Consider the following 24,534-nt stretch of genomic DNA (forward strand, 5'->3'; position numbering starts at 1 on the left):
GACGCGCGTCCCATTGGTTGAAAGTAGCCTGGAGGGCTGCGTGCGGACTGGGATTTGTAAACCGTCCGCCCACTCCGCCCCCAGCCGGCACACCTGGACACGTGTTGCAGGTGACGAGTGGCGACGTGGACACGTGGACAGCACGCAGACACAGAGACACCACATAGACACAGAGAGACACAGAGATACAGGGACACCACGCAGAGACACAGAGACACCACATAGACACAGAGACACAGGGACACCACGCAGAGACACAGAGATACAGGGACACCACGCAGAGACACAGAGACACCACATAGACACAGAGAGACACAGAGATACAGGGACACCACGCAGAGACACAGAGACACCACATAGACAAAGAGACACAGGGACACCACGCAGAGACACAGAGGCACCACAGAGACACCACAGAGACACAGACAGAGACACAGACACAGAGAGACACACAGAGACAGAGAGACACAGATACACGGGGACAGCACCCAGAGACACAGACACAGAGAGACACACAGAGAGACACACAGAGAGACACAGAGAGAGACACACAGAGAGACACACACCACAGACACAGAGAGACACACAGACACACAGAGACACCACAGACACACAGAGACACCACAGACACAGAGAGACACAGAGACACACAGACACACACAGACACACCACAGAGACAGAGACACAGACACCATAGAGACACAGACACAGAGACACGGGGACAGCACGCAGACACAGAGACACAGACACCACATAGACACAGGGACACCACAGAGACACCACAGACATGGAGAGACCACAGAGACATGAACACAGAGACACAGGGTGATCACACAGACAGAGACACATAGGCACAGGGGCACCACATAGAGACACTTAGACATAGAGACACCACAGAGACATGGACACAGACACCACAGAGTCATAGACATGGAGACACCACGGAAACATAGATACACCACAGAGACACATCGACACCATATAGACACAGACACAGGAACACCACATAGAAAGAGAGACAACACAGAGACACATAGACATAGAGACACCACAGAGACAACACAGAGTCACACATAGACACATAGACATAGATACACCACACAGACAACACAGACACAGAGACACATAGACACCACAGAGACACCACAGAGACACCACAGAGACACCACAGAGACACCACAGAGACACCACAGAGACACATCGACACAGAGACACCACAGAGACACATCGACACAGAGACACCACAGAGACAACACAGACACAGAGACACCACAGAGACACCACAGAGACACCACAGAGACACCACAGAGACAACACAGAGACACATCGACACAGAGACACCACAGAGACAACACAGAGACAACACAGAGACACCACAGACACAGAGACACCACAGAGACAACGCAGAGACACCACAGAGACAACGCAGACACATCGACACAGAGACACCACAGAGACAACACAGACACATAGACAGAGACACCACAGAGACACCACAGAGACACATCGACACAGAGACACCACAGAGACAACACAGACACATAGACAGAGACACCACAGAGACACAGGGACACCACATAGACACAGAGACACCACAGAGACATGGACATGGAGACACCACGGAGACACAGCGACACATAGACACAGAGACACAGAGACACCACAGAGACACAGACACAGGAACACCACATAGACACAGAGACACAGAGACACCACAGAGACACAGACACAGACACAGGAACACCACATAGACACAGAGACACAGAGACACCACAGAGACACAGACACAGGAACACCACATAGACACAGAGACACAGAGACACCACAGAGACACATCGACACAGAGACAGACATATAGACACATAGACATAGATACACCACAGAGACACAGAGACACCACGGAGACACGGAGACACAGATACACCACATAGACACAAAGACATAGATACACCACAGAGATGGAGAGACCATATGGACACCATAGACAGAGACACAGAGACACCACATATACAACAGAGACACAGAGAGACGCCATGGAGACAGGGAGATACCACAGAGACATCACGGACGCACATAGACACACAGACATAGGGACACCACAGGGCAAGGCTGTAGCCATGAAGTCAACATATGGAGGGGGGGACCAAATCTTCCAGGATGTCTGGGGGTCCCAAACCAGAATAAGTATAACCCGTAAAAACAAAGTTTTTCACTATAAATCCTTTATATGCCTGGCAGCTAGAGTCCTCTCGTCCTCTGGCTTGAGATGGCTGCCACCTATGGGTCAGATGATTGCATGGCAGCATTAAGCAATTGGTAATTAAATATAATTTTTTTGTCCTAGAAAGTGTAAAATTTTGGAAAAAAATTTCCACGAACATTAATTGTCACGCACAACGAGTCTGTGTGGAAAATGTCAGCTCGATTGGATCGCGGGAAGTGTGTTAAAAAACGACCGAAAGATTTGCACGGTCGTAAGCAAGCAAGCAAGCGAACTTAATATAAAGGATCTAAAAGCGCCTTTGGTTCAGGCGTCGTCGTGAATTATTTTAATCTGAGAACAGAACAACGCTGCGCTGATGCTGTGCCGACATCTGATTTGCTTATTGTGTTGCGACTTTATTCCAGTAAAGGGCACTGCTTAGCCCAGCGGTGCTTAAACCTTAACTGCAGCCTCGCTCCCCCGTTTGGTTGTCAGCCGTTAATGTATAATGGAAATGTATAATGTTAATGCATAACAACGTAGGTTCGATTTAAAGCTTTCGTGACTGCAGGGATTCATCTTCTTGGTTCTTTCGGTAAAGTCACGTAGCTTGGTGGTGTTCATTCATACGCAGTCTTTCCGGCAGACCTGTTCTTCACCTGAGGACGGCTGCTTGCGTTGTGGCCGAAACGTCGTGAGAATTGTATTTTATTATGTTTTATTTTTATAATTTTATTATTCCCAAGAAGTCGTTCATCCTTACTGATGTTGCTCATTGGTGTCTCGGCGTTTTTGACGATTGCAGCAATTTACGATTTGGCTACGTCTGCAGCGATCTGTTCCAAACCCTTCAGGGCAACATCGACATGAACAATTATATCAGCCACCGTGTTTAGGGGTAACTGCAAAGTTCAACCCTTTAGCCAAAACCGATTTTAGGCCCGTCGGAAATTGGACTGTTACTCAGATTAATAACAACCTTGTCAACGTCCAACTTTGCAACGTGTTGATCTGGCGCCGACCTCGACGTGGCGACGGCTCTGAGGTCTCACATTAACATGCTAATTTCTCACATTAACATGTTAATTTCTCACATTAACATGCTAATTTCTCACATTAACATCACGCTAATTTCTCACATTCAGAATGCTAATTTCTCACATTAACATCATGATAATTTCTCACATTAACATGCTAATTTCTCACATTAACATCATGATAATTTCTCACATTCAGAATGCTAATTTCTCACATTAACATCATGATAATTTCGCACATTAACATGCTAATTTCTCACATCAAAATGCTAATTTCTCACATTAACATCATGCTAATTTATCACATTAACATGCTAACTTCTCACATTAACATCATGGTAATTTCTCACATTGACATGCTAATTTCTCACATTAACATGCTAATATCTCACGTTAAATAATGCAAATTTCGCACATTAACATGCTAATTTCTCACATTTGCATGCTATTTTCTCACAGTAACATCATGCAAATTTCTCACATTAACATGCTAATTTCTCACATTAACATCATGGTAATTTCTCACATTAACATGCTAATTTCTCACATCAAAATGCTAATTTCTCACATTAAAATCATGCTAATTTCTCAAATTAACATGCTAACTTCTCACATTAACATGCTAATTTCTCACATTAACATCATGGTAATTTCTCACATAAACATAAATTCCTGCAGTCACGAAAGCTTTAAGTCAAGATTTATATACTACATACTACACACTGCACCACACTACTATACACTACACTATACACTACACTATTATACACCACTACTAAACACTACGCTATACACTACACTATACACTACTATACGCTAGACACTACTATACACTTCGCTATACACTATACTATACACTACTATACACTACACTATACACTACTATACACTACACTACTATACACTACACTACTATACACTACACTATACACTACACTATACACTACACTATACACTACACTATACACTACACTACACTATACACTACACTACACTACTATACACTACACTACTATACACTACACTATACACCAGAGGTGGGACAAAGTCATTGTTATGCAAGTCCAAGTCGAGTCGCAAGTCATCAAATTCATGACTCGAGTCTGACTCGAGTCCAAGTCACATGACTCGAGTCCACATCTCATAGGTGGGACAAAGTCATTGTTATGCAAGTCCAAGTCGAGTCGCAAGTCATCAAATTCATGACTCGAGTCTGACTCGAGTCCAAGTCACATGACTCGAGTCCACACCTCTGCTATACACTACACTATACACTACACTATACACTACACTATACACTACTATACACTACACTACTATACACTACACTATACACTACACTATACACTACTATACACTACTATACACTACACTACTATACACTACACTACTATACACTACACTATACACTACACTATACACTACTATACACTACTATACACTACACTACTATACACTACACTACTATACACTACACTATACACTACACTATACACTACACTATACACTACTATACACTACACTACTATACACTACACTACTATACACTACACTATACACTACACTATACACTACACTATACACTACTATACACTACACTATACACTACTATACACTACACTACTATACACTTCGCTATACACTACACTATACACTACTATACACTACACTACTATACACTACACTACTATACACTACACTATTATACACTACACTACTAAACACTACGCTATACACTACACTATACACTACTATACGCTAGACACTACTATACACTTCGCTATACACTACACTATACACTACTATACACTACACTACTATACACTACACTATACACTACTATACACTTCGCTATACACTACACTATACACTACACTATACACTACTATACACTACACTACTATACACTTCGCTATACACTACACTATACACTACACTATACACTACTATACACTACACTACTATACACTACACTATACACTACTATACACTACACTATACACTACACTATACACTACTATACACTACACTATACACTACACTATACACTACACTATACACTACTATACACTACACTATACACTACTATACACTACACTACTATACACTACACTATACACTACTATACACTACACTACTATACACTACACTATACACTACTATACACTACTATACACTACACTACTATACACTACACTATACACTACTATACACTACACTACTATACACTACACTATACACTACCATACACTACACTACTAAAAACAATCTGTCCATGTCACGCAACCGCCAGGGGCTTGCGTGCACCCCAGGTTAAGAAGAATGAGAAGAGCCACCCGCGTAGGCAAAGCACCCTCTCGTCAGCGACTCTCGAGAAAGAACCCGAACCGTGTCGCTGCTGCTGCTGCTGCTGTCGCTGCTGCTGCTGCTCCTGCTGCTGCTGCTGCTACCGCTGGCTTGCTGCGCCGTCCTTCCTTCCTGCGATTGTCGCTCCGCTGTTGACGGATTTCCGTTGCCGCGCCAGACAGGAACGTGACGTTGAGGAGCCTCGTGCTGTGCCACAGCGTCGCCTGGAACGCCACCAAACGGAGCCGGAGATCTCACCAAAACCCAGCCGATCGCACCACACGGAGCCGAAGATCTCACCAGAACCCAGCCCACGGCTAAGCGACCAATGCGGCACACCTTCCGTTGAGCCGCAGTTGGCTCCGTACGGCGCGAAAGACAGAGGTTCAACTCTACGCGTGTTAACAACGCAGCTCGCCACAAGCCAAGGAAGCTGCCACAGCTGTCCACGGCTGTCCACGGCTGTCCACAGGCCTTGCCGCCCCCACGCCCGCAAAGAAACTTTCAAGACGTCTCCTGCCCCCCGTTAAACCTCGACCGCGGCTGGCGAGTGCGAGCGAGTCGCCGTGCGGGCGAGCGGGCGAGTCGATTTGTGAACATTTTGTGAGCGGGTGAATGGGTCGGGCGAGCGAGCGACTGAGGAAGTTAGCGAGTGCGTGAGCAGGTGAGTGAGCGACCAAGTGGGAGTTCACGAGCGAGCAAATCGAGAGAGTGCTTGAGAGAGCATGCGAATGAATGAGTGAGTTGTCGACTGAGCGAACGAGCGAGTGTGTATGCGAGTGAGCAAGTGGGCGAGTGAGCACTCGAGCGAGTGTGTGAGTGTGCGAGCGAACAATCGACTGAGCGAGCGAGCGAGGAGCTCCGTCGCCACCGGTGAGGTCTTGCGTCCCGGCGGGAGCCGTGGTTGTTCGCGATGCCGCGTCGCGCCGCGTGGGCCGGGCTGCAGCTGCTGCTGCTGGTGGCGGCCGTGCCGCTGCAGACGCTCATCGTGCAGTGGAGCGGCAACAACGCCTTCCAGCGGCTGCACGCCATGCGCTGGTAACGCACCATGCACCACGCACCACGCACGCAGCACTCACCATGCACACAGCACTCACCACGCACCACGCACCACTCACCACGCACGCACCATGCACACAGCACTCACCATGCACACAGCACTCACCACGCACCACGCACGACTCACCACGCACGCACCATGCACACAGCACTCACCATGCACACAGCACTCACCACGCACCACTCACCACGCACGCACCATGCACACAGCACTCACCATGCACACAGCACTCACCATGCACACAGCACTCACCACGCACCACGCACCACTCACCACGCACGCACCATGCACACAGCACTCACCATGCACACAGCACTCACCACGCACCACGCACGCAACACGCACGCAGCACTCACCATGCACACAGCACTCACCACGCACCACGCACCACTCACCACGCATGCACCATGCACACAGCACTCACCATGCACACAGCACTCACCACGCACCACGCACCACTCACCACGCCCGCACCATGCACACAGCACTCACCATGCACGCAGCACTCACCACGCACCATGCACCACTCACGCACCATGCACACAGCACTCACCATGCACACAGCACTCACCACGCACCACGCACCACTCACCACGCACGCACCATGCACACAGCACTCACCATGCACACAGCACTCACCACGCACCACGCACCACTCACCACGCATGCACCATGCACACAGCACTCACCATGCACACAGCACTCACCACGCACCATGCACCACTCACCACGCACGCACCATGCACACAGCACTCACCATGCACACAGCACTCACCACGCACCACTCACCACGCACGCACCATGAACACAGCACTCACCATGCACACAGCACTCACCACGCACCACTCGCCACGCACGCACCATGCACACAGCACTCACCATGCACACAGCACTCACCACGCACCATGCACCACGCACGCACCATGCACACAGCACTCACCATGCACACAGCACTCACCACGCACCACGCACCACTCACCACGCACGCACCATGCACACAGCACTCACCATGCACACAGCACTCACCACGCACCACTCACCACGCACGCACCATGCACACAGCACTCACCACGCACACAGCACTCACCATGCACACAGCACTCACCACGCACCACGCACGCAACACGCACGCAGCACTCACCATGCACACAGCACTCACCACGCACCACTCACCACGCATGCACCATGCACACAGCACTCACCATGCACACAGCACTCACCACGCACCACGCACCACTCACCACGCCCGCACCATGCACACAGCACTCACCATGCACGCAGCACTCACCACGCACCATGCACCACTCACGCACCATGCACACAGCACTCACCATGCACACAGCACTCACCACGCACCACGCACCACTCACCACGCACGCACCATGCACACAGCACTCACCATGCACACAGCACTCACCACGCACCACGCACCACTCACCACGCATGCACCATGCACACAGCACTCACCATGCACACAGCACTCACCACGCACCATGCACCACTCACCACGCACGCACCATGCACACAGCACTCACCATGCACACAGCACTCACCACGCACCACTCGCCACGCACGCACCATGCACACAGCACTCACCATGCACACAGCACTCACCACGCACCACGCACCACTCACCACGCACGCACCATGCACACAGCACTCACCATGCACACAGCACTCACCACGCACCACTCGCCACGCACGCACCATGCACACAGCACTCACCATGCACACAGCACTCACCACGCACCATGCACCACGCACGCACCATGCACACAGCACTCACCATGCACACAGCACTCACCACGCACCACTCACCACTCACCACGCACGCACCATGCACACAGCACTCACCATGCACACAGCACTCACCACGCACCACTCACCACGCATGCACCATGCACACAGCACTCACCATGCACACAGCACTCACCACGCACCACTCGCCACGCACGCACCATGCACACAGCACTCACCATGCACACAGCACTCACCACGCACCATGCACCACGCACGCACCATGCACACAGCACTCACCATGCACACAGCACTCACCACGCACCACGCACCACTCACCACGCACGCACCATGCACACAGCACTCACCATGCACACAGCACTCACCACGCACCACTCACCACGCATGCACCATGCACACAGCACTCACCATACACACAGCACTCACCACGCACCACTCACCACGCATGCACCATGCACACAGCACTCGCCACGCACCACGCACCACGCACCACTCACGCACCATGCACACAGCACTCACCATGCACTCACCACACACCACGCACCACTCACCACGCATGCACCATGCACACAGCACTCACCATGCACCACGCACCACTCACCACGCACCACTCACCACGCATGCACCATGCACACAGCACTCGCCACGCATGTAACACGCATGCCGCACGCACCACGCGCGACCCACGACCCCCCCCTGCCCCGATACCCGGGCACCACTCAACTCAAACTACAGACAGTCCCCGAGTTACGATGGTGTCCGACTTACGATATTTCGATCTTACGATGGCGATAGCGATACGAGAAATTTGTAACATATTTTACATTTCGCGCGGCAGGCAAACGCAGCAGCGTACGAGGTGCGATGCTGTACGTTGGGACGCTGCCGGGATGTTACGCATCTCACGCCTTTCTATTAAATTGCAGTTCATAGAGGTAGGCTAAGAATTAAAAAAAAAAAATTACTTAACATTTTATATAGTTGATACAGTACAGTACTGTAAATCGCTCTGTTTTGCTAAATTATCACCATTCTTTAAGACTCCTGGGTAGGCTAGGCCATCTTCGACTTACGATATTTTTGACTTACGATGGGGTCGTCGTAACGCATCTCCATCGTAAGTAGAGATAATCTAACTACCTGTACATCGTGGTGTAGTGAGAGTCGTAAGTCGGGGACTACCTGTACATGGTGGTGTAGTGAGAGTCGTAAGTCGGGGACTACCTGTACATGGTGGTGTAGTGAGAGTCGTAAGTCGAGGACTATCTGTACATTATGGTGTAGTGAGAGTCGTAAGTCGGGGACTACCTGTACATTATGGTGTAGTGAGAGTCGTAAGTCGAGGACTATCTGTACATTGTGGTGTAGTGAGAGTCGTAAGTCGGGGACTACCTGTACATGGTGGTGTAGTGAGAGTCGTAAGTCGAGGACTATCTGTACATTATGGTGTAGTGAGAGTCGTAAGTCGAGGACTGTCCGTATTATTTTTTTATTTCACCGGCTGTAAGGCCTCACTTAGCTGTGTGCCTCTTTTTTCAGAAGCGACCTGGCAATCACAAACGATTGCTCAACAAAGTGGGCTCATCATCATCGTCATCACCATCATCGCGCGGACATTTTTAGCAGCAGTCAAATAATCCAAACGTTGATTCTAAAATGTGAAGGGAAAAAAACCCGGAGGACCCGGGGAGAGAGACACGCAAACTACAAATATACAGCAGCAGGCGTCAGGGTTGGGATCGAACCCACGACATCCTGTACACCAGGCGAGGTAGTTAACATCTCCTAGCCACCGTGATGATGATGAGAGAGAGAGACACGCAAACTCCACATACACAAAGCAGGCGTCAGGGTCGGGATGGAACCCACGACCTCCTGTGTACCAGGCGAGGTAGTTAACATCTCCTAGCCACCGTGATGATGATGAGAGAGAGAAACACGCAAACTCCAAATATACAGCAGCAGGCGTCAGGGTCGGGATGGAACCCACGACCTCCTGTGTACCAGGCGAGGTAGTTAACATCTCCTAGCCACCGTGGCACAAACACTGCGGAGCTCTCGATGCATTCACCAAATCCTCCGTGTCCTCCTCCGGCGTGGCGCGTCGCAGTGACGGGCAACTTCGGTCAGAATTGATAAACGGTGCTAACTCGCTAAACGCACGGTAGCCCACTAGCAAGGTAGTTCACTCGCAAGGTAGTTCACTCGCAAGGTAGCCCACTCGCAAGGTAGTTCACTAGCAAGGTAGCCCACTCGCAAGGTAGCCCACTAGCAAGGTAGCCCACTCGCAAGGTAGTTCACTAGCAAGGTAGCCCACTCGCAAGGTAGTTCACTAGCAAGGTAGCCCACTCGCAAGGTAGCCCACTAGCAAGGTAGTTCACTCGCAAGGTAGCCCACTCGCAAGGTAGTTCACTAGCAAGGTAGCCCACTCGCAAGGTAGTTCACTAGCAAGGTAGTTCACTAGCAAGGTAGTTAACTCGCAAGGTAGTTCACTAGCAAGGTAGTTCACTCGCAAGGTAGTTCACTCGCAAGGTAGTTCACTCGCAAGGTAGTTCACTCGCAAGGTAGTTCACTCGCAAGGTAGCCCACTAGCAAGGTAGCCCACTCGCAAGGTAGTTCACTAGCAAGGTAGTTCACTAGCAAGGTAGTTAACTCGCAAGGTAGTTCACTCGCAAGGTAGTTCACTCGCAAGGTAGTTCACTCGCAAGGTAGTTCACTCGCAAGGTAGTTCACTCGCAAGGTAGTTCACTAGCAAGGTAGTTCACTCGCAAGGTAGTTCACTCGCAAGGTAGTTCACTAGCAAGGTAGTTCACTAGCAAGGTAGTTCACTCGCAAGGTAGTTCACTCGCAAGGTAGTTCACTCGCAAGGTAGTTCACTCGCAAGGTAGTTCACTAGCAAGGTAGTTCACTCGCAAGGTAGTTCACTCGCAAGGTAGTTCACTCGCAAGGTAGTTCACTCGCAAGGTAGTTCACTCGCAAGGTAGTTCACTAGCAAGGTAGTTCACTAGCAAGGTAGTTCACTCGCAAGGTAGTTCACTCGCAAGGTAGTTCACTAGCAAGGTAGTTCACTCGCAAGGTAGTTCACTCGCAAGGTAGTTCACTAGCAAGGTAGTTCACTAGCAAGGTAGTTCACTCGCAAGGTAGTTCACTCGCAAGGTAGTTCACTCGCAAGGTAGTTCACTCGCAAGGTAGTTCACTCGCAAGGTAGTTCACTCGCAAGGTAGTTCACTAGCAAGGTAGTTCACTAGCAAGGTAGTTAACTCGCAAGGTAGTTCACTAGCAAGGTAGTTCACTCGCAAGGTAGTTCACTCGCAAGGTAGTTCACTCGCAAGGTAGTTCACTCGCAAGGTAGTTCACTAGCAAGGTAGCCCACTCGCAAGGTAGTTCACTAGCAAGGTAGTTCACTAGCAAGGTAGTTAACTCGCAAGGTAGTTCACTCGCAAGGTAGTTCACTCGCAAGGTAGTTCACTAGCAAGGTAGCCCACTCGCAAGGTAGTTAACTCGCAAGGTAGCCCACTCGCAAGGTAGTTCACTCGCAAGGTAGTTCACTAGCAAGGTAGTTAACTCGCAAGGTAGTTCACTCGCAAGGTAGTTCACTAGCAAGGTAGTTCACTCGCAAGGTAGTTCACTCGCAAGGTAGTTCACTCGCAAGGTAGTTCACTCGCAAGGTAGTTCACTAGCAAGGTAGCCCACTAGCAAGGTAGCCCACTCGCAAGGTAGTTCACTAGCAAGGTAGTTCACTAGCAAGGTAGTTAACTCGCAAGGTAGTTCACTCGCAAGGTAGTTCACTCGCAAGGTAGTTCACTCGCAAGGTAGTTCACTCGCAAGGTAGTTCACTCGCAAGGTAGTTCACTAGCAAGGTAGTTCACTCGCAAGGTAGTTCACTCGCAAGGTAGTTCACTCGCAAGGTAGTTCACTCGCAAGGTAGTTCACTAGCAAGGTAGCCCACTCGCAAGGTAGTTCACTAGCAAGGTAGTTCACTAGCAAGGTAGTTAACTCGCAAGGTAGTTCACTAGCAAGGTAGTTCACTCGCAAGGTAGTTCACTCGCAAGGTAGTTCACTAGCAAGGTAGCCCACTCGCAAGGTAGTTAACTCGCAAGGTAGCCCACTCGCAAGGTAGTTCACTCGCAAGGTAGTTCACTAGCAAGGTAGTTAACTCGCAAGGTAGTTCACTAGCAAGGTAGTTCACTAGCAAGGTAGTTCACTCGCAAGGTAGTTCACTCGCAAGGTAGTTCACTCGCAAGGTAGTTCACTAGCAAGGTAGTTCACTAGCAAGGTAGCCCACTCGCAAGGTAGTTCACTAGCAAGGTAGTTCACTCGCAAGGTAGCCCACTAGCATGGTAGTTCACTAGCAAGGTAGCTCACTAGCAAGGTAGCTCACCGTGGGGGGTGGTGAGGGTCTCTGCGTTGTCGCCTCGCCAGGCTCACGGAGGAGTTGGGGGGGCTGCAGCAGCGGCTGCTGAGACCGGTGCCGTGGCTGTCGTGGGCTCGCGGCTTGGTGCGGCAGGCACGGTGAGAGCCGCCACCCCACACCGCCACGCGCACACACACAGCCCCAGTGTTGATGACGACGATGATGATGATGGTGTCGGTGGTGTTGGTGGTGTCGGTGGTGATGATGGTGGTGATGATGGTGGTGTTGATGGTGGTGATGATGGTGGTGATGATGGTGGTGTTGATGGTGGTGTTGATGGTGGTGTTGATGGTGGTGTTGATGGTGGTGTTGATGGTGGTGTTGATGGTGGTGATGATGGTGGTGATGATGGTGGTGATGATGGTGGTGATGATGGTGGTGTTGATGGTGGTGTTGATGGTGGTGTTGATGGTGGTGATGATGGTGGTGATGATGGTGGTGATGATGGTGGTGTTGATGGTGGTAATGATGGTGATGGTGTTGACGGTGGTGATGACGGTGGTGATGACGGTGGTGTTGATGGTGGTGATGATGGTGATGGTGTTGACGGTGGTGATGATGGTGGTGTTGATGGTGATGATGGTGGTGATGATGGTGGTGATGATGGTGGTGGTGATGGTGGTGGTGATGGTGGTGATGATGGTGGTGTTGATGGTGATGATGGTGGTGGCAGCACGGCGCTGGGTGAGGAGGAAGAGGAGGATGCGATGGGGGAGTGCGCTGCCTTGGAAGTTCTCCGGCTGGAGGAGATAGACGGACACTTTGCCAGTAAAACGCACGCGCACACACACACGCACATATACGTGCGCACACACACGCACACACGCACACACACACGCACATATACGTGCGCACACACACGCACACACGCGCACGCACATATACGTGCGCACACACACGCACACACGCACATATACGTGCGCAGACACACACGCGCACACGCGCACGCACATATACGTGCGCACGCACACACGCACACACACACACGCACATATACGTGCGCACACACACACGCACACACGCGCACGCACATATACGTGCGCACACACACGCACACACGCACACACACACGCACATATACGTGCGCACACACACACGCGCACACGCACGCACATATACGCACACAAAAGCACGCACGCATGCACACACACGTGCCTATGAGTGTGCACGCACTCGCATACAAAGCAATGAACCCCCGTGTAGCCTTAACAGACTGTAGGGGCAAGTGCTGTTAGCGAGCACCTATGGATGCCGGAACGGTACACGAGGGGGTGGGTGGCCAGCACCACGCCCGACCGCCTTTGTCTCCCCAGTGGCGATGTTTACACACCGCACCGGGTACTCATTTGAGGCCGAGTCGACCTAGGGGAGGCCCAGGACCGGTTCAGATAATCGTCACTGGTGGTGTTGGCCGTGAGCGGGAATCGAACTCGGGTCGCCGGGTTCGTAGCGCAGCGTAGCGCTAACCGCTACACCACCACTCCCCACGAGCCAACACACACGCACACACACACGTGTCCCCTCCCGTTTCTCATCTCCACGCTTCTCCGCATGTCTTTGCATGTCTCCGTGCATGCGTGATGCTGAGTGCATCTCCATGTGTCTCCGCGTGTCCTCCGCGTGTGTGCGTGTGTGTCCGCGTGCGTGCGTGTGTGTCCGCGTGTGTGCGTGTGTGTGTGCGTGACCCTCCGTGCCCCCCAGCCTCGGTGTCGGTGCGCTCCCCGCGCCCCCCCCGCGTCTCGTTCCGCGTGGGCCAGGTGATCCGGCACCGGCACGCCGGCTTCACCGGCGTCATCATCGGCTGGGACGCGCGCACACACGCACCCCACGACTGGATGCAGCGCTCACACCGTGGGGTCAGTCACGCACACGCACATACATACACACATACATACACACACATACACAACAACAACAACAACAACCGCCATTCGCCACTAAGTGGCGGTGACGTCACCACGACGCTTGTGCCAGGCCAAGTGCACCTTGAGGCCACGTGAAGTGTCGAACGCCCGCTAGCAGGAGGTCACGGGGCAGACCCAGCAGGTGCCACGGGTCGACTGACCGAGATGACCGAGATGACTGGCTGATGCACCACCTTTGCCCCCTACTGTACCAACTTGCTGTGCTTTAGCCACATACATACACACACACATACATACACATACATACACACACACATACACACACAGATACACACACAGATACACACACAGATACACACACAGATACACACACAGATACACACACACATACATGCACACACATACACATACACACATACATACACACGGATACACACACACATACACACAGATACATACACACACATACATACACACACATACATACACACATACACACACACACACATAGATACACACACATACACACACACACAAAGATACACACATACAAAGATAGACAAAGATCTCCCGTATAGCCTGTAACAGACTGTAGGGGCAAGTGCTGTTAGCGAGCACCTATGAAGGCCGGAACGGTACACGAAGGGGTGGGTGGCCAGCACCACGCCCGACCGCCTTTGTCTCCCCAGTGGCGATGTTTACACACCGCACCAGGTACTCATTTGAGGCTGAGTCGACCTAGGGGAGGCCCTGGACCGTTTCAGATAATCATCACTAGTTTTGGTCGTGAGTGGGAATCAAACTTGGGTCGTCGGGTTCGTAGCGCAGCGCGCTAACCGCTACACTACCGCTCCCCACACAGATACACAGTTACACACACACAGATACACACGCAGACACACAGTTACACACACACAGATACACGTGGTTACACACACACACAGATACACACGCAGACACACGGTTACACACACACAGATACACGTGGTTACACACACACACAGATACACACGCAGACACACAGTTACACACACACAGATACACGTGGTTACACACACACACAGATACACACGCAGACACACAGTTACACACACACAGATACACGTGGTTACACACACACACAGATACACACGCAGACACACGGTTACACACACACAGATACACACGCAGACACACGGTTACACACACACACACACACGTGGTCACACACACACACAGATACACACGCAGACACACGGTTACACACACACAGATACACGTGGTTACACACACACAGATACACACGCAGACACACGGTTACACACACACAGATACACGTGGTTACACACACACAGATACACACGCAGACACACAGTTACACACACACAGATACACGTGGTGACACACACACAGATACACACGCAGACACACAGTTACACACACACACACACGTGGTCACACATACACACAGATACACACGCAGACACACAGTTACACACACACACACACACGTGGTCACATACACACAGATACACACGCAGACACACGGTTACACACACACACACACACACGTGGTCACATACACACAGATACACATGCAGACACACGGTTACACACACACAGATACACGTGGATACACACACACACAGATACACACGCAGACACACAGTTACACACACACAGATACACACGCAGACACACAGTTACACACACACACACACGTGGTTACACACACACAGATACACACGCAGACACACAGTTACACACACACAGATACACACGCAGACACACGGTTACACACACACAGACACACGTGGTTACACACACACAGATACACACGCAGACACACGGTTACACACACACACACGTGGTCACACACACACAGATACACACGCAGACACACAGTTACACACACACACACATGGTGACACATACACACAGATACACACGCAGACACACAGTTACACACACACACACACACGTGGTGACACATACACACAGATACACACGCAGACACACGGTTACACACACACACACACACACGTGGATACACACACACACAGATACACACGCAGACACACGGTTACACACACACAGATACACGTGGTTACACACACACAGATACACACGCAGACACACAGTTACACACACACACACGTGGTGACACACACACAGATACACACGCAGACACACGGTTACACACACACACACACACGTGGTCACATACACACAGATACACACGCAGACACACAGTTACACACACACACACGTGGTGACACACACACAGATACACACGCAGACACACAGTTACACACACACACACACACGTGGTCACACATACACACAGATACACACGCAGACACACAGTTACACACACACACGTGGTCACACATACACACAGATACACACGCAGACACACGGTTACACACACACACACGTGGTCACACACACACACAGATACACACGCAGACACACAGTTACACACACACACGTGGTCACACATACACACAGATACACACGCAGACACACGGTTACACACACACAGATACACGTGGTTACACACACACAGATACACACGCAGACACACAGTTACACACACACACACGTGGTGACACACACACAGATACACACGCAGACACACAGTTACACACACACACACGTGGTGACACACACACAGATACACACGCAGACACACGGTTACACACACACACACACACGTGGTCACACATACACAGATACACACGCAGACACACAGTTACACACACACACACACACGTGGTCACACATACACACAGATACACACGCAGACACACAGTTACACACACACACACATGGTGACACATACACACAGATACACACGCAGACACACGGTTACACACACACACACACGTGGATACACACACACACAGATACACACGCAGACACACGGTTACACACACACAGATACACGTGGTTACACACACACAGATACACACGCAGACACACAGTTACACACACACACACGTGGTGACACACACACAGATACACACGCAGACACACGGTTACACACACACACACACACGTGGATACACATACACACAGATACACATGCAGACACACAGTTACACACACACACACACACGTGGTCACACATACACACAGATACACACGCAGACACACAGTTACACACACACACACACACGTGGTCACACATACACACAGATACACACGCAGACACACAGTTACACACACACACACGTGGTCACACATACACACAGATACACACGCAGACACACAGTTACACACACACACACACGTGGTCACACACACACAGATACACACGCAGACACACAGTTACACACACACACACACACACGTGGTCACACACACACAGATACACACGCAGACACACAGTTACACACACACACACACACGTGGTCACACACACACAGATACACACGCAGACACACGGTTACACACACACACAGATACACGTGGTCACACACACACAGATACACACGCAGACACACGGTTACACACACACACACGTGGTCACACACACACAGATACACACGCAGACACACAGTTACACACACACAGATACACGTGGTCACACACACACAGATACACACGCAGACACACGGTTACACACACACACACACGTGGTGACACACACACAGATACACACGCAGACACACAGTTACACACACACACACACACGTGGTCACACACACACACAGATACACACGCAGACACACGGTTACACACACACACACACACGTGGTCACACACACACACAGATACACATGCAGACACACGGTTACACACACACACACACGTGGTCACACACACACAGATACACACGCAGACACACAGTTACACACACACACACACACGTGGTCACACATACACACAGATACACACGCAGACACACAGTTACACACACACACACACACGTGGTCACACATACACACAGATACACACGCAGACACACGGTTACACACACACACACACACACGTGGATACACACACACACAGATACACACGCAGACACACGGTTACACACACACACACACACGTGGTCACACATACACACAGATACACACGCAGACACACGGTTACACACACACACACACACGTGGTCACATACACACAGATACACACGCAGACACACGGTTACACACACACACACACACACGTGGTCACATACACACAGATACACACGCAGACACACAGTTACACACACACACGTGGTCACACATACACACAGATACACACGCAGACACACGGTTACACACACACAGATACACGTGGTTACACACACACAGATACACACGCAGACACACAGTTACACACACACACACGTGGTGACACACACACAGATACACACGCAGACACACAGTTACACACACACACACGTGGTGACACACACACAGATACACACGCAGACACACGGTTACACACACACACACACACGTGGTCACACATACACAGATACACACGCAGACACACAGTTACACACACACACACACACGTGGTCACACATACACACAGATACACACGCAGACACACAGTTACACACACACACACATGGTGACACATACACACAGATACACACGCAGACACACGGTTACACACACACACACACGTGGATACACACACACACAGATACACACGCAGACACACGGTTACACACACACAGATACACGTGGTTACACACACACAGATACACACGCAGACACACAGTTACACACACACACACGTGGTGACACACACACAGATACACACGCAGACACACGGTTACACACACACACACACACGTGGATACACATACACACAGATACACATGCAGACACACAGTTACACACACACACACACACGTGGTCACACATACACACAGATACACACGCAGACACACAGTTACACACACACACACACACGTGGTCACACATACACACAGATACACACGCAGACACACAGTTACACACACACACACGTGGTCACACATACACACAGATACACACGCAGACACACAGTTACACACACACACACACGTGGTCACACACACACAGATACACACGCAGACACACAGTTACACACACACACACACACACGTGGTCACACACACACAGATACACACGCAGACACACAGTTACACACACACACACACACGTGGTCACACACACACAGATACACACGCAGACACACGGTTACACACACACACAGATACACGTGGTCACACACACACAGATACACACGCAGACACACGGTTACACACACACACACGTGGTCACACACACACAGATACACACGCAGACACACAGTTACACACACACAGATACACGTGGTCACACACACACAGATACACACGCAGACACACGGTTACACACACACACACACGTGGTGACACACACACAGATACACACGCAGACACACAGTTACACACACACACACACACGTGGTCACACACACACACAGATACACACGCAGACACACGGTTACACACACACACACACACGTGGTCACACACACACACAGATACACATGCAGACACACGGTTACACACACACACACACGTGGTCACACACACACAGATACACACGCAGACACACAGTTACACACACACACACACACGTGGTCACACATACACACAGATACACACGCAGACACACAGTTACACACACACACACACACGTGGTCACACATACACACAGATACACACGCAGACACACGGTTACACACACACACACACACACGTGGATACACACACACACAGATACACACGCAGACACACGGTTACACACACACACACACACGTGGTCACACATACACACAGATACACACGCAGACACACGGTTACACACACACACACACACGTGGTCACATACACACAGATACACACGCAGACACACGGTTACACACACACACACACACACGTGGTCACATACACACAGATACACACGCAGACACACAGTTACACACACACACGTGGTCACACACACACAGATACACACGCAGACACACAGTTACACACACACACACACGTGGGTACACACACACACAGATACACACGCAGACACACAGTTACACACACACACACGTGGTCACACACACACACAGATACACACGCAGACACACGGTTACACACACACACACACACGTGGTCACACACACACACAGATACACACGCAGACACACGGTTACACACACACACACACGTGGTCACACACACACAGATACACACGCAGACACACAGTTACACACACACACACACACGTGGTCACACATACACACAGATACACACGCAGACACACGGTTACACACACACACACACACACACGTGGATACACACACACACAGATACACACGCAGACACACGGTTACACACACACACACACACGTGGTCACACATACACACAGATACACACGCAGACACACAGTTACACACACACACGTGGTCACACATACACACAGATACACACGCAGACACACAGTTACACACACACACACACGTGGTCACACATACACACAGATACACACGCAGACACACGGTTACACACACACACACACACGTGGTCACATACACACAGATACACACGCAGACACACGGTTACACACACACACACACACGTGGTCACATACACACAGATACACACGCAGACACACAGTTACACACACACACGTGGTCACACACACACAGATACACACGCAGACACACAGTTACACACACACACACACGTGGGTACACACACACACAGATACACACGCAGACACACAGTTACACACACACACACGTGGTCACACACACACACAGATACACACGCAGACACACAGTTACACACACACGTGGTGACACACACACATGTACACACGTGGTGACACACACACATGTACACACGCACGCAGTGAGTGGCGCGTGCCGCCCCCCCGTGTGTGTGTGAGTAGAAGGCGAGTCTCCGCGAGGCCCCCCACTACCGCGTGCTCGTGTCGGGGAGGAACGCCGTCACCTACGTGCCGCAGGACGACATCGCCGTCCTCAACGGGGTGCAGGTGAGCGCCACGACGGCGCCACGACGTCGCCACGACGTCGCCACGACGTCGCCACGACGACGTCACCACCACGACGACGTCACCACCACGACGACGACGTCACCACGACGACGTCACCACCACGACTACGTCACCACGACGTCACCACGACGACGTCACCACCACGACGACGTCACCACCACGACGACGTCACCACGACGACGTCACCACCACGACGACGTCACCACCACGACTACGTCACCACGACGACGTCACCACGACGACGTCACCACCACGACGACGTCACCACGACGACGTCACCACCACGACGACGTCACCACGACGACGTCACCACCACGACGACGTCACCACCACGACGTCACCACCACGACGTCACCACGACGTCACCTGCGTGACCCAGCGGGGCCGACCATCCTCCTTCCGTTAAGATGGGGGGGGGGGTGGCGCCCCAATTGTGGGCCGGCGTGCCGTTCGCCGTTTCGCGCCTCCTGTGTTTGCTCCCTGCTGACGGTGACGCGCACCCGGCGTCTCTCCCCACACCCCCCCCCACCCCCCCCACCCCCCGCACCCCCCACACCCCCCGCACCCCCCACACCCCCCGCACCCCCCACACCCCCAACTCCCCCCACGCCCCCCCATCACCCCCCCCACTCCCCCCACACCCCCCGCACCGCCGTGCGTGGCGGCGTCAGGTCACCCACGAGGAGCTGGCCGTCTACTTCCGGGCGTTCGACGGCGCGCAGTACGTCGCGAGGCCCTGGCTGCGCGAACTCTACCCCCACGACTGATGGCGACGGCGGTGATGATGGCGGCGGTGACAACGACCGAGACGACGGCGGTGACACCAAACACCGTTGCTGTGGCGCGGTGAACCCGGAGCGGACCGGAGTTGCGTGCAGACGCATGGGATTTGTCCGTCGTGCTGGATAGATGTTAACTACCTCGCCCGGTATGCAGGTGGTCGTGGGTTCCATCCCGACCCCGACTCCTGCTGTATATTTTGAGTTTGCGTCTCTCTCACCGTGGTGGCCTGGATTTTTCTTCTACGGGTGCTCCGGTTCTTCTCTCCGCATTAGAATCGACCGACGTCACTCGTTGTAGAGTATTGGGCTGTCAATTCCCAACGTGACGACGACGAAGCCGCCAACTTCTTTGAGCCATCATTTGTGGTGGCCAGGTCGTTTTGCGAACAAGAGCCCTACAGTGGCGTGCGCTCTCCACACACGAGGTGGGGGGGGGGGGGGGGTCACGACGCTGGCGGATGCAGAAAGAATTCCGGTGCGGAAAAATGGGGTTCACGTTCCCGGTACGAGCGAACATTGGGGGTGGGGATAATGGGAAATGTTTAATAGCAATGGGTTCCAATAAATAATACATTGTAAAAAACGACATGGTTTGTGGTTTTTTAAATCCTTTATATTAAGTTCACTTGCTTGCTTGCGCGCTTACGACCGTGCAAATCTTTCGGTCGTTTTTTAACCCACTTCCCGTGATCCAATCGAGCGGACATTTTGCATACAGACTCGTTGTGCGAGACAATTAATGTTCGTGAACATTTTTTTCCATAACTTTACACTTTTTAGGAATTTTTGTTTAAATATTTAATTACCAATTGCTTAATGGTGGCAGGCAATCATATGACCCATAGGTGGCAGCCATCTCAAGCCAGAGGACGAGAGGACTCTAGCCGCCACGCATATAAAAGATTTATAGTGAAAAACTTTGTTTTTACGGGTTAATGTTTTACATTTCATTCGATTGACAGGTCGCTTCTGTTAAAAAAAGATCTTAGACGGTTCAAGCGAGTCCTCGCCTGTCCAAACGACCCAAACAAGCAAACAAACAGAAATGCGTCGAATGGTTGAATCGCCGTGATGCTCCGTGCGGCCGCGTTGACCCCTCGCCAGGCGGTCACCGGAATCATCCGGGAGGCGCAGCGACGGACGGCCTCCTTTGGTTTCACGCGAGTGAAGCGTGGGTATCGTTTGGCGGGCCCCTAGATCGCTCTACCGCCGCCACCACCACCACCGCCACAGCCCAACCACCGCCACCACCACCACCATCGCCACCATCGCCACCACCACCGCCACAGCCCAACCACCGCCACCACCACCACCACCACCGCCGCCACCGCCGCCACAGCGCAACCACCGCCACCACCACCACCGCACCCCCCGTGCAGCCTGTAACAGAGACTTTGGGCAAAGTGCTGCTGGCAAGTAGTTTGCAGCGCCTACGAAGGCCGGCACGGCACACGATGGGGGTGGGTGGTCAGCACGCCTTTGTCTCCCTACGAGTGGGTCGTCGCGTTTACACGCATCACACCCAGCTTCTCGTTTGAGGACGAGTCGACCTAGGGGAGGCCCACGACCGGTTTAGATAATCGTCACTGGTGTTGGTCATGAGCGGGAATCGAACTCGGGTCGCCAGGCTCGTAGCGCTAACCACTACACTACGAACAACAACTGCGATTCGCCACAAAGTGGCGGTGACTTCACCATGGTGCTTGTGCCAGGCTAGGTGCACGTTGAGGCCACGTGAAGTGTCGAACGCCCGCTGCCAGGAGGTCACGGGGCAGACCCAGCAGGTGCCACGGGTCGACTGAGACGACTGGCTGATGCACCACCTGTGCCCCCTACTGTGCCAACTTGCTGCGCTTTAGCCACCCGGCGCTCCGCTCGTTGTTGTGAGCGTCGCTCCTCCGCCCTCCGTTGTTGTTGGAGGGCGACTGCCTCCAACTGCCCAGTAGCGTCCTTCACGAGCCTCCTCCACAGAGGCCGATCTTGACACCGCTGGTACCGGTCATCGGCAAGTCCACTCAGCTCCACATCCTCTTGCATCAC

At 51.8% G+C, this 24,534-nt stretch overlaps 1 protein-coding gene across 4 annotated transcripts; it reads left to right on the forward strand.

Annotated features, from left to right (window-relative positions):
* On the forward strand, nucleotides 1–23,074 carry FBXO21 (F-box protein 21). Of its 4 annotated transcripts, none has more exons than XM_078618269.1 (7): nucleotides 1–110; nucleotides 5,765–6,624; nucleotides 12,827–12,916; nucleotides 13,492–13,586; nucleotides 14,520–14,674; nucleotides 21,587–21,691; nucleotides 22,384–23,074. In XM_078618269.1, the coding sequence occupies exons 2-7, from the start codon at nucleotides 6,500–6,502 to the stop codon at nucleotides 22,477–22,479; spliced, it is 666 nt and encodes a 221-aa protein (XP_078474395.1). In that variant the 5' UTR covers nucleotides 1–110; nucleotides 5,765–6,499; the 3' UTR covers nucleotides 22,480–23,074. The 4 variants fall into 4 exon arrangements, with proteins under 4 accessions (XP_078474395.1, XP_078474398.1, XP_078474396.1 ...); XM_078618272.1 differs by having other exon boundaries at nucleotides 10–110; nucleotides 5,769–6,624; XM_078618270.1 differs by lacking the exon at nucleotides 1–110 and adding an exon at nucleotides 117–2,184.
* Nucleotides 23,075–24,534: the final 1,460 nt, after the last annotated feature.

The sequence above is a fragment of the Lampetra planeri genome, chromosome 57, assembly GCF_965212315.1.
Source record: "Lampetra planeri chromosome 57, kcLamPlan1.2.h2, whole genome shotgun sequence".
In the NCBI taxonomy this organism is placed as follows: domain Eukaryota; kingdom Metazoa; phylum Chordata; class Hyperoartia; order Petromyzontiformes; family Petromyzontidae; genus Lampetra; species Lampetra planeri.

Bases quoted from the DNA above. Each gene is read 5' to 3' on its own strand.
- FBXO21 (XM_078618269.1), top strand. From the start codon at position 6,500: ATGCCGCGTCGCGCCGCGTGGGCCGGGCTGCAGCTGCTGCTGCTGGTG. The intron at 6,625-12,826 runs GTAACGCACCAT...TCGCCTCGCCAG, and splicing joins CGGCTGCACGCCATGCGCTG to GCTCACGGAGGAGTTGGGGG. The intron at 14,675-21,586 runs GTCAGTCACGCA...GTGTGTGAGTAG, and splicing joins TGCAGCGCTCACACCGTGGG to AAGGCGAGTCTCCGCGAGGC.